This window comes from Hyaena hyaena, unplaced genomic scaffold, assembly GCF_003009895.1.
Source record: "Hyaena hyaena isolate Hyena2069 unplaced genomic scaffold, ASM300989v1 scaffold_269, whole genome shotgun sequence".
NCBI lineage: Eukaryota > Metazoa > Chordata > Mammalia > Carnivora > Hyaenidae > Hyaena > Hyaena hyaena.
Genome location: NW_024080896.1, coordinates 1,712,940 through 1,726,654, shown reverse-complemented (window position 1 = coordinate 1,726,654; position 13,715 = coordinate 1,712,940). Strand labels below are relative to the sequence as shown.

At 36.9% G+C, this 13,715-nt stretch overlaps 1 protein-coding gene across 1 annotated transcript in view; it reads right to left on the bottom strand.

Moving 5' to 3' along the window:
- The window catches only part of FANCC (FA complementation group C), a 162,825-nt gene that overhangs the window by 148,412 nt on the left and 698 nt on the right, over window positions 1–13,715 (bottom strand). The window contains exons 2-3 of the mRNA XM_039245701.1: window positions 12,519–12,603; window positions 6,875–6,969 (exon numbers count right to left, since the gene is read on the bottom strand). Coding sequence (XP_039101632.1) covers window positions 6,875–6,969; window positions 12,519–12,603 — 180 coding nt within the window. The remainder of the gene's footprint in view (window positions 1–6,874; window positions 6,970–12,518; window positions 12,604–13,715) is intronic.

Sequence of the window (13,715 nt, the reverse complement as noted above, 5' to 3'; positions counted from 1 at the left end):
GAACCACGAGAACATGACCTAAGCGAAAGTCGGACGGTTAACCGACTAAGCCGCCCATGCGCCCCTCCGCTAGGGTTTTGATTGTTTCCTGTCTCATGTTCAGGTCCTTTATCCACTTCGAGTTTATTTTTGTGTATGGTGTGAGAAATTGATCCAGTTTCATTCTTCTGCATGTTGCCGTCCAGTTCTCCCAACACCATCTGTTAAAGAGGCTGTCTTTTTTCCATTGGATATTCTTTCCTGCTTTGTCAAAGATTAGTTGGCTGTATACCTTTGGGTCCAGCTCTGAGTTCTCAATTCGATTCCGTTGGTCTATGTGTCTGTTTTTGTGCCAATACCATACTGTCTTGATATGACAGCTTTGTAGTAGAGGCTAAAGTCTGGGATGGTGATACCTCCCATTTTGGTTTTATTCTTCAGTATTACTTTGGCTATTCGGGGTCTTTTGTGGTTCCATACAAATTTTATTTGTTCTAGTTTTGAGAAGTATGCTGATGCAGTTTTGATTGGAATTGTATTACTCAATCTATTTAAATGTTAATCACATCCAAAAACACATCACAGAAACACCCAGAATAATGTCTGACAAAATATCTGGACACCCCATGGCCCAGTCAAGTTGACACAAAATTAATCATCACAGATCAATGAAACCAATGGAGAGATTTAGGATCATATCTGCATATACAAAGACGCTTGACTTATGACAAAAGTACACCATATATCAGCAAGGAAAGAACTTCTCAGTCATGGTGCAAGGACAATGGGGTATCTGTGTGGAAGCAAAGTGAAAGTGGATGCCTATTTAGATCATACAAACAAATAGTTACAGATGGACCACAGACCTAACTGGGAAAGGTAAATCAATATACTTTTAGAAAATCATATGGAAGGTCTTCATGATCTTGCAGTGGGGAAAATTTTCTTAAGCAAAATACAAAATTATTAACCACAAAGGGAAAGACTGATAAATTTGACTACAATATAATTTTAAATGTCTTCCTTACAAGAAAATAAAGAAATGTAAACACAAACCACAAAGTGGAAAAAAATAGCTGCAATATGTATATAAATAAAAAGGTGCCCAGATTCAGTACATCTAAAGAATTTCTACAAGACAACCAAGTAGAAAATTTATTAAGAAACTTGAACAGGAATTACACAAACATGTGCTCAACTTGAGGGAAATACTTTAGGGAAATATTAAGACCATAATAGAGAGTACCACATGCGTCTACTAGAATAATTGAACTTAAAAGTCTGATAATGCCAAGTGGCCAGGAAGCTACAGAACTCTTACACATTCATTGTAGGAATTTAAACTGGTACTACCATTGTGGAAAACAATTTAGTATGAGCTAATACAATTAAAGATATGCATATCAAATAACCTACATTTCCACTTTTTTTTAGCATCCTCTTTATTTTGACACAACAGGGCATGTGAAAGGCATGTTCACAAGTATTTGTTTGAAATTATGTACAAAACAAATCCTTTCACTCTCCAGCTGCACTTCTTTTCCTCTGTAGTTTTTTTCATAAAATACATGTTTTGTGGGTGCGTAAGAGGTTCAGTCAGTTAAATGTCTGACTCTTGATTTCAGCTCAGGTCATGATCTCATGATCATGATCTCACAATTGTGAGATCGGGCTCCACATTGGGCTCCATGTTGAGTGTGGAGCCTGCTTAAGATTCTCTCTTAAGAGACAAAACAAAACACAGGGGCACCTGTGTGGCTCAGTCGGTTAAGCGCCGACTTTGGCTCAGATCATGATCTCACAGTTCATGGGTTCAAGCCCTGCGTCAGGCTGTGTGCTGACAGCTCCGAGCCTGGAGCCTGCTTCAGATTCTGTGTCTCCCTCTCCCTCCGCCCCTCCCCCACTCATGCTCTGTCTGTCTCTCTCTCAAAAATAAATAAACATTAAAAAAATACATGTTTTGAACCTTGGATATAAAAGAGAGAATATTACAGCAACTCTGTTCCTAATTCTCCTCAACCAGAAACAGATTTCCAACAAAGGTAGAATGGATAAATACCCTGTAGTAAATACCCTGATAAAATGGAATACTCTATAGCAGTGAAAATGAACAACTGACAAGTACATCCAAGATCATGGCTGAATCCTACAAACCTCATACTGAATAAAGTAAGTCAAGCATAGAACAATATATAGTGTATTATTTCATTTATATCAAGTTAAAATCATAAGCCAAACTCCATAATTAAGTGGTAAAACCATAAAGCAATGTAAATAAAAGTCAGGTTAGCGGTTACTGCCAGAGGGAGAGAGGGGCATAGAAGAAAGAAGGGGCACCTGGGGGCAGGGAGCTTTTAAGAGGCAGGTAATCTTCTATTTCATGACCTAGCCAGTAGTTATAAAGGTATTTATTTTGCAATGATTTTAAAGCTTGGCATTTATGCTTGATGCACTTTTCTGCATGTGTGTAGATTTTATAATTTAAAAGTTATGTTGTTTTTATTTAAGAGGAATGAAGTAGAAGACTAAAGCAATACATGTAGCATCTGGATACTGCTTAAAACTGCATTTTGAAATGGAATAAAGACAAAGTAAAACCCTTTAACTGACCTCTACCCCTGGTATTCTGTTGTTTTCTTCTCATCAAAATAAATATTACAGGGGTATGGTCTTGCCTAGAGAGGATAGTTATCTCCTAAATGTGGCAGACCTGGAGATTTCCCCTTTGGGTTATAAACTCTTAGAACAGGCTATCTTTAAACTCACTACTATATCCTCAGCCTGACAAACAGAAGGTGTTCAAAAAGTATCTGTTCAATTGATTCACCAATAAAACTAAGTTTTACAAGAAGCAAGTATTCTGAAAAGATGTGAAAGAGTCCTGTGACTTCAATAAGTCTCTAAACTGTAAGAATAGCCACTGAGGTAGTTATTTGATGGTACATTTGAGGTTACCAGTAAAACTTAAAAAAAACAACACATTGTATTAATGTATTTCCAACATAATATATTAACATGTGCTAGCATATGGTCAGCAAATAAGTTTTATTTCATCTCTGTTCTTTTTTTTTCTTCTTAAAAGATTTTATTGTTTTAAATAATCTCTACACCCAACATGGGGCTTGAAAGGGCAATCCCAAGATCAAGAGTCACACGCTCCAGCAGCTAAGCCAGCCAGGCACCCCTTATTTTATCTCTGCTCTAAAAATACAACTCAATCTAACATTTTCAATTTTAATAATCTGAATTTTACTAAATTTTAGAATTTACAGAGGAAATTCATACTTTTTGACTTAGGCTGTTACAATTACACTTGTGATGCTCCAGGAACACAGAAAAACCCAAGATTTTATTATCACAATTAGAACTACTTAGCACATAGCAGGCACTAGATAAATAAATGCTCATTGAGTGAACTAACAAATATTATTAAAACGTGACTTGTATAACTTTCAGAATGATACTGGATGACAAGTTACATACCTTAATGTATAACATGTACTTCTAAAACTTTTAGGAAGAAAATATCACTTCTAAGATAAATGCATATCCAAGACAAGTACAACGGATTCATAAACCAAGAAACATCTTCTGTCTTACTGCATTTATGGCCAACAATATACAACTATATGGGTACTGATTTGTGATAGGTGTATGCAATTTGCCTTAGACTGCTAAAAGTTAGTATTATTACTGTACATGTTTTTATCAGGTAATATTACAGGCATGCCTAATACACTGAGGAGGGAAACTGTTTTCACAATTTCATATGCCTGCAACTCTTCCCTACTAGCATTTTCTCTTCTATGTAAAGCATATTCGGGACTTTCTCAATTTCAGTAAAGTCAACTCTATTATCTGACCTGGCTACCACCTCCTATCTCCCTCCTCCAGGACTAAGTTTCTTCAAAAAGTAGCCAAAGTTTATTACCTCCACTTCCTCACCTTACTACCTTCATTCCTCAAACTGTAGCAATCTGGCGACTTTCTTGCACCTCCCACTCAAATCATTCCCACCCAGGTCATTCCTGCTCTTCAATCCTTACCTTGTGTTATGCTCTAAGCTCCCCTGTCCAATACATTGACTACTAGTCACATGTAGCTACTGAGCACTTCAAATGTAGGGAGTATGATAAAAGTAAGTTTTTAATTTTTAAAATTTTAATTACATTTAAGTTTAAACACTGACACTTCAGTTCAAGAATTTCAGATCAAGAATTTCCAGTGAGGGGCACCTGGGTGGCTCAGTAGGTTAAGTGTCATTGACTCTTGATTTCTGCTCAGGTCATATCTCTCAGTGGTGGGATCGAGCCCTGTGTTGGGCTCTGTGCAGAGAGCTTGGAGCCTGCATGGGATTCAATTGATTTGCTAATTCAAATTCCTTGCTAGTGCTGGCGCACTCTCTCTCTCAAAATAAATAAACAAACATTAAAACAAAAACTTCTAGTGAAAATTTAGCATCTGAATTAAGATGTAACATGTAGACGTAAAATGTAAGTATAACATACACACTGGATTTCAGTGACTTAGTATGAAAAAAGATTATAAAATAATCTCATTAATAACTTTTATAGATTATATGTTGAAATGTTAGTATTTTGGATATAATGGGTTACATAAAAATTATTAATTTCATTTAGTTTCTTAAAGCAACTATTGCATTGGACATTGCTGCACTACAGCATCAGATATGAAGAATCACTCATTGCTTCTCAAAACACTGCTGTTTCTCTCCTTCTACTTCTCTGACTCCCTGTTTTTAACCTGCAGTGTAGCTTATTCTTCCCCTCACTCCTTGAAAGCCAGTGTCTCCCAAGGCTGTCCCAGGCCCTTCCCCCTTCCCATTGCCCTGGGCAATCTCACCCTCACCCAAGGGTCCACTGTTCCCATACCCTGAAGACTGTCAACCGTCTAAGTGTAAATCAGCTCCTTCTAAGAAGAGTATGTTCAACTCCACCTACACCTAAGCACATCTGCACTTAACCTGTCATTACATCTTTTGAATATTTACCTCATTCATATTATAAATCTGGTCCCTCTTTTCCATTTCATCCAAGGCCGCATGATTTCTCACTTGATCACTACATTTGCTTCCAAAATGCTATCCCTGCCCCTTCCAAATCAACTTCCTTTTGCTGTTAAGCTTCTAAAATTCATACCTGGTCAGATGATTTCTGTTTAAAATACTTTCATTTCCCCACTGCCTTCAAAATAAAATAAAAACTTATTATACAAAAGGCTTCATGGGGCCTCACCAGCATATCTAAGTACCTGTAGTTCCCTGAATATGACATTGGCTTTCTCGCCACCATCTTTGTGCATGCTCTGTATGCTGACAGGAATATCCTTTCCCAAGGCTCTAGCCCTGCTCTCCTAGTCATCCTTCAAAACTCAGCTGATATCTTTCCTCCTGCAGGACACATCTCTAAACCTCACATCTCTAAACCTCCAAGTCTGAGCAAGTGTCCTCTGTGTCACCATCACACCTATACCTAACTATGAATTCCCTGATGGCAGGAATTAAGTCTAACTTAACCTTCCTATGCTATACTTGATATGTACCTATTGATAATGGATGCAGTATTAAATAAGAGAAATCCACAGAATAAAATGCAAGCCTAGAAATTTTATAATAGGCTAATAAAGTCATGAGTTTAAATGAAGAAAGTTAGCCTAATCGCCCTAAAAACACTTTATCAGATAGCCTATTTCAGGACTCCCTGAGCTAGTGAATACAAAAATATATTCTAAATAATCATTGTAACATCAAGTATAAACACAATTTAAAAAAGACGAAATACGTTATTCTGTTGATATAGCCTTGTTTTCCACAACTTTTCTTACCTAATTCTACTTAAATCAGTTCTTTCTTCAGCTCTTTACAGTAACTTACCTTCCAGTTAAAGTCTGCACCCTCTCCTTCCCTCATCCAAACCTTATCATTTCTACTGTCCCTTCAATTCTTCTTTCAATCTAACAGTAAAATACAAACACTTTTTGTCAGCTCTGTCGGCAATTTTGTATGAAACAAAGGAATAGTAAAAAGCAGTGAATGGAATGATATCACCAGTCAGACTGATAGACAAAACCATATTCATTAATCTGGGTGGGTGATTTCATAATACTAAGCAGCTAATCTGAACCATATGCATACTAAGTGGAGTCTGACAGGCATTAGTGAGTCCTTGGGGTTATTACAGCAGGACAGTGCGGGCTATGAGAAAAGAACAGGCAACTTGCTAGTGGTGAGGACTGCCACAGCCCAGTCCTACAACATTCGCCAACTTGTGCCTGCCCTTCAAGAGAAAGCAGAAACAGACAGGGGAGTGTAAGAAGCTGTCAGCTACATGGACTAGCACATTCAAGTGACTGATTTGACAGTGTAAGCAGCAGTAGCCAAAAAGCACCAGGTGCTAGTCTGAGCACCCTGGTCTGGATACCAACTTCAGGACATAAAATAAAGGCAGCAGCTCCCAGAGTACTTCTGAATTTTCGTATTACTACAGATTAAATTCTGAGATATGCAGAGAAGTACTTAGAAATTATGTAAGTCTTTAAACTAGGTTAGTAGGGAAAAACAATTTTTTTTTAAGTATACGAATTGTTTAAAAGAAAGAGAGAACATTCCTTTAACTGCCTGAAAGTAACTTTACAAAATCACACAACATTAGTTAGGTCTTCTAGGCAAGGGAAACTTCACCTTAAAGTCCACTATCTTCTGGAATTCATAATCAAGCAAAAATGAAATCTCTTGAATAACTATCCCCAGCAAGATAATGGGACAGTGAAGACCGTATTTGAAAAAGTTTCTAAAATGTCACAGAACTGGACTACTAAAGCAGCACCTTTAAACAATCAATTTAATGCAAAGCAGTGTAGGACAAGATTCTCTTACCCGTGTCCAGGAGTTCAGTTTCAATTCTTCAGAATTCTGTGGTTCTTTATTAATCAGACAACATAAGCACCACAGTAGAAGTTTTTGGCTTTCATCTGAAAAAAAAAAAAAAAACACACAAAAAAACTAAACTAAAATAAGGTTTTAGCAAACAGAAAGAAAAGATAATCAGTATAAGAAAATTTTAAACAATATATTTATTATATCTTATGAAAATATCAAATTCTCACAGAATATGAAATTCACAGAATAAGTATTCAGCACCATGAGTGAAACTTAACTTTGTTGGTTTTTTATATTCTTGTGGTTTCAGGATTACTGATCCTTAGCACTTGTGTGCTCAATTCCCTTTCTGATAAAGCCAGGAAAGAATGATGGAAATAACTAAAGAAGTGGGCTTTTCTCAAGATCAGTTCTTTCAAAGCACATTTCGAACCATTAGTAATTTCAACCTTTTTAAGGCAAATTAACTGTTATAGACAGTAGTCTGTATTTCTGTCTTAATCTTTTAATTTTTTAATTTCCCAAAATATTCTCATTTGTTAAAAACAAATTTAACAAAGTTATCATTTTAAAATATATTCTGTTTAGTACTAAATGGTTTGGATAAAATAGAAGCCTCTTACGTGTTCCTCATTCTTTACTCTAAAATTGAAAACTTAACCAAATATGTGATGAAAACTCTGAACTTGGAAATCTTATACTTGGCAAGAATATCTACTTGGTGAGCCATTTTCCTTTTCTTCTTTTGGTAACCGAGTCCATTCCATTGGGAGATTTCACAACACAACCAAGAGGCAAGAATGATGCCTCAAAGTGAAGATGTCAGTACCTAAACTAAGGCCAAGCAACTGTGGCCTTTATCAGACAGCCATTGAGTAGAAGCTGAGGAAACCCAATACCTGGACTCAATCCTCTGCAGAATCACCCACCACCCTTGACATTCTTATCTTCTGCAATCTCATAAACACAGGATTTCTAAAGGCTATATTAACAAGAAATAAGGAAAATACAAACTACAGCAAGCTACCTCTGCACTTTCAACCACACACCAAAAGACATTAATAGTAATTTTTAAACCCATTTTTTCCCCATAAACATTGTAGGCTTATGCTCTCCTGGTAATACCTCTGAACAAACTTTATCAGTCTTTATTCTGAAGGACACTGCTTCTTCCCCCCTAGATTTTATGAGCTCAAATACATCACCGGCTTGCCTATTTTAGGTTTATTTCACACATCATGTAATTTAATTTCTGAAGGTCCTAGGATTCTTGAGGTTGAACCAATGTCACTGATTAAAATTATGACAGTTGTACCTACAATGTTTTAAGTATTAGAAGAAATTCTAATTATCTTCATGTCACATGGTGTCAGACACATCCCAGATATGCTTATTATATAAGGCTTTCCCCTCTTAGAGAAAATGCACAGCATTTCCAAAAAGTAGACACTCAAAAAGAGTGTAGACACTTCTCCAAAAAGGTGAAGGAAGGAAAGGAGGAGGAGGAAACAAAGAAAGAAAATGTTATTTGATGGAACTTAAATGTAACAGAATCTAAAAAATGGAAATTTCCTTAAGTGTTGAGTGTGTATATTTAGTTCAACAAATATATCATTTTAAAATTTTTCTCTCAGAAAAGCAAAAACACAACAACAAACACAAAAACAAAAAAGAGAGAGAAAGAGAGCAGCCAGAGAAATGTTCACTAGATCTTTAGGAGGTGCCTTACTTTGCTCAGAGTCAAAGTACTGACATTCACTGAAATGTACTGCTAATGAGTTTACTTTGCTTTAGGGATTTACAGATGCAAGCCATCACTTGTTATTCCTGAACACCTCCAACATTCGTGACAGGGGAGAAGGCATCTGTCAGGCTCCTCCCCCGAGGCCCTTAGATCCAGTGGACATCCTGCAGGGCAGTTAAATGAAATAGGAAAATGCCTGGGTTTCATCATGCAAGCAGTCACTGACAGCAGATCTTCGTACAAATCTGGATTCTAAAATGAGCGGAAGGGAAAACAATATACCAACATACATTTGCCACCTAATATTTTATTTTATTTAATTGTGTTTATTTATTTTGAGAGAGACAGAGACAGCATGAGCAGAGGAGGGGCAGAGGGAGAATTCCAAGTAGGCTCCGTGCTGTCAGCAGAGAGCCCATGCAGGGCTCGAACTCACAAAACCAAGACCTGATCACGACCTGAGCCGAAACAGAGAGTTGGATGTTTAACCCAACTGAGCCACCCAAGCACCCCTATTTTTTGACATCGTGAACTAAAATTCCAAATGAAAGCCAAATTAATTCTGTAAACTTTAAATCTGTAATTTAAAAGTGAGAAAATAGGGGCGCCTGGGTGGCTCAGTCGGTTAAGCATCCGACTTCAGCTCAGGTCATGATCTCACAGTTCGTGGGTTCAAGCCCTGCTTCAGGCTCTGTGATGACAGCTAGCTCAGAGCCTGGAGCCTGTTTCAGATTCTGTGTCTCCCTCTCTTTCTGACCCTCCCCTGCTCATGCTGTCTCTCTCTCTCTCTCAGAAATAAATTAAAAAAAAAAAAAACATCAAAAGTGAGAAGGTAGCATTTTTAAGACCATAAATACTTATTATTTTAAGCTGACAAGCTTGGGTGAAAACTGTTACATAGCAATAAAAAGGAAATAGCGATGTTACAGCTGTTACATGCTCAATCACGAGGGAAGAATTAGAAATATGAGCCAGAATTCCAAGAAGGTGAAATCCGTAAGTTTATGCAGAGAACACTCATGAATAAAAGGTGTCCCCTCCCTTTCTATTATGTTTTTTCTCTTTTCTTTGTGGTCTCTTCATTTCCAAATCCTTCCTCCTTCCTAATATTGTCCTATCTCTGATCCAATTCTCATTTAACACTACCAGAGGTTTACTTCTTTCTTTGATAGAAACTGTCACATTTCCTGTATTTAAAAAGTGATTTTGATATTATAAAGCCATAAGAAAAGATGTTTCCTGGACAATGCCCAACTAGCAAAACAATAGTAGCAACATGGGCAAGATTTGATTCATCATGGAGTTCTGTTGCCTTTCAGTTGCCACTAAGCTCAGAACCAAAGGCACACCTCAAATTGGAAGCTGAAACTTCGAAACGTAACACAAACTTTGAAACAAAAAGAGATGGAGAATTTGTTTCTGGTTGTCAGAGGGGCCCAATGTAATGCGGATAGGTGCTAAGGAAAGACCACAGACACATACAAGTTTAAGGCCATAGGGATAAATCAGTCTAGCCTTCTCATTTTTACAAATAAGAAATCTGGAACCTAGCAAGTCTGACGGCTTTTCTCAGAAAATCCCATCTCATCTACTGTCCCTTAAGAGTTGGCCCCAACTCAAACTCCTTTCTCTCTTAGCTCTTTGTTCACAGCTCCACAACACAAGCCATGGCTGAGTCAGGCTGTCTCTTTTCTCTTTGACTGAATGCTTCGGGTAGACAGAATTACGAGCCATGTTTTCTTAGGCCTGGCATATTAAGAGGAAAAAAAGAAAAGAAAAGTAAAGAAAAAAAGCTTAGCAAATATCTGCCCAGTGAAAATATACATTCACATGAAGCTAGCTAGTGTTAAAGCCAGAACTAGACTACTTCAACCACAATGGTGTGATCCACAGGCCAGATCATTACGACAATGCAGGCTTTAGAGGCATGGGATCCTGGCTTTTATCAATTTTACATTATGGGGAAAGTGATTTACTACAATTACCATAATTACCTATCCTGCAAAACTATCAAGGGCTCAGGGAACTCGGGTGGCTAAGTCGGTTAAGCATCTGACTCCTGATTTCAGTTCAGGTCATGATCTCATGGTTTCCTGAGTTCAAGCCCCACATCCAGCTCTGCGCTGACTCTGCTTGGAATTCTCTCTCTCTCTCTCTCTCTCTCTCTCTCTCTGCCCCTCCCCAGCTCATGCCCTGTTTCTCTCAAAATAAATACACAAAACTATCAAGGACTCAGATCCACTCTGCAATCCACAGAGAACAGTGCCCAGAATAACATCAGCAATGCCTCCCATTCCATCAGTATCCTTGGCCTAGCTCAGTGTTTTTCAAATTTTTGGTCAGGACCTATCTGGGGGTAAAAATAATTTGGTCTTAAAAAGACCATTTTTAAAATAGGATAGTGGATATGACTGCACAAAATCAAAACAAACATTCTTTCATGAAATGTGTGTACACATCTGTCTGTTTGTATGTATGCATATATACATATAAACATGTACAGAAAATGTAGTTCTGGTCAAAGTTATTTGAGAAACACTGATCATGCTGAAATATATGACCTTAGGGCAGGTAAGTATGGCCCTGGTGGGCAAATACAGTGATGGCTTTGCCCGTTTAGATCAAGAACTTCAACAAGCTGGGGAAGGACAGGAGACAAAGAGTCAACTCAAAGGGGAAGAGGAGCAAGAGGCATAAGTTGAGAGGAAGAGAAACAGATGAGGGTTGGGGCAGAGGCAGAGAGAGTGAGTTTATGTGTGTGGTGCACCCATGTAGTATGCTCCCGGGAATGACTGCAGCCCTGTCTCTTCCCCACTGAGTTCATGTTTCTTGTAATTATTTACGACAAGGTAGGAAAGAGAAACTGTACAATTCTTTAAGATATCACAGAGTAATACTGATTTTAGTTTTTATTCTAATATCATTATATTATGCAAGTAGCCTTTGACTTTAAAGTAAATACTAAACTAGCTACAAATAGAGCCAAGTCAAAGCAGTAAACTATACACCTTCAGATGTGCCTGCTCCACCCTATTCTAGGCCCTAGAATTACAAAAAGAACTAAAACCACAGTTCCTGCTTTTGAGAGGCATTCAGTCTTCCAGAACATCAGACAGGCAAACCAATAATTACAAAACAGTGTAGTAAGTCTTATGATTACGGGGAATGCTATCAGCTATGAAGACACTAAAAGAGGTTCCTAAAGCAGCCTGAAGCAAAACTATTTCAAAGAAAGTTTAAGAGGACAGGAGATGAGAACAGAGCTCTAAACAAAGGAATCACATGTCTCAGGCCATGACATCATGTGCTTTCAAGGCATGGTTAGTAACTTGACCTGGCTACCATGTGTGTGGTGTGGTTGCAGAGGATTATACAGGAAATGAGGCTGGACAAGTAGACAGGAGTTCAGGGAAGGAATAGCTCCCCCAATGTGTCCTCAAATTCCTCTTCACCTTAGCTAAAACTAAAATGTCACCCCTAAAAAAATGTCAGGGCCATGGGAGGATTCAGATACTAAAGAATGATTTTACACATGGAAAACGGTAGTGTGCAAGTTAATGTGAAATTGTGAAACAAGAAATTATTTCATTATTATAACCATTTTATACTGAATTAAAAATGAAGTTATGTTAATCATCTCAAAGAGTCTACTTTATAATGCAAGGAGTTCTATTTTCTTACAGATCTGTGTGTGTGTGTGTGTGATTATCTATACAAACATAAGGACAAGAAAAGGATGCTATCTGTCTAATGGAACAATGAATACATTTGAATAGCTGTTACATAAAAAATAGGAGAAAATTTATAATTGGAAACTTTGCATTTTGTTAAGCAATACAAAGATTAAAATTATCATGAGAAGTCTATATTTTGAGAGGACAGGCTTTGGATTCTTACCAAATGCTAAAATAAAAGGATTCCAACAAATTTTTGCCAACAGTTGACCTATTGTGGGAAATCTTTCAATGATCATAGTTGAATCCTGTAAAAGAAAATTATGTTTTGGTCAATAAAAAGACATTATGCAACATAAAAAGGGTGAACTGACACTACAGGTTGAGGGAGTTTGACTGTTTAGTAAGTATTTCAGAAAAGTAGGAAATTCAAATAAAATTTAACAAGTACTTCATTTAAAAGTACTGTCCACCTTACTTCATCCTTAAACCACATCACCCAAACTAAGATGTACAGCACATTTATGTAAAATCTTGTTACAAAATTAACTTTATTTTACTCACACTTAGAAAAGGTCAATTTGCTTAAAAATAACAAAGACTGCATAATAGTCAACAAAATATTGTGGGCAATTAAAAGCTCTATAATAACATGTTTTCATCCTGGTTTTTTACTCTAACACAAGAGAGATTCCTAACTCAGCTTCACTAGGGCTATTTCAAAGAAGGTTTGGGAGAACAAGAACTCTGGAGCTTGTAAAAAGAAATAAAAGCAGCCAAGGCATAAAGATATATATCTCTGTTCATTACTATTTCAGTTACTACATGCTAAATGACATCATACTTAATCTACAACAACCTAAAACCTGAGACACAAAAGATCAACCAAATAGAAAACAGCTTAAGATTAAAATATGTACATGTTTTTGTACAACTGGCCCTCTTCCCACTTCTTTACCTCTCAAGAAAGTTCAAAAATAAGACCTAAATGAGGTAACATGTACATAAGCTGAAATGTAAGCTGCTGTACCAATAAATTCTTCACATTTGTCTTAGCATCAAGGCCAGCCCTAGGCTTTCTGGGACCAATTTAAAGCCAAGCTGCAGAAGCAAATTATAGAGAAACAATTTTAAAAGTTAGCATTGGTTGATCATACAGACTATATCTTTTCTTCTAGTTGCCTTTAAAGACATGAACTCGTATCATCAACATGAATAATTCTTCAAATTTTTGAGTTGCTTCTTAGATTAAGAGAAGAAAAATGTAACACAAGAACACCTACATTAAATGACAATTTTGCTTTTCATTTTGAAATTAGAAAGTAAGTATAAACAAATAATAATGTCATAATATGAAAGCATGTTAATTCATAATAATATCCACTGCAGTAAAAATGAGAAATCATGTCAAAATGAAAAT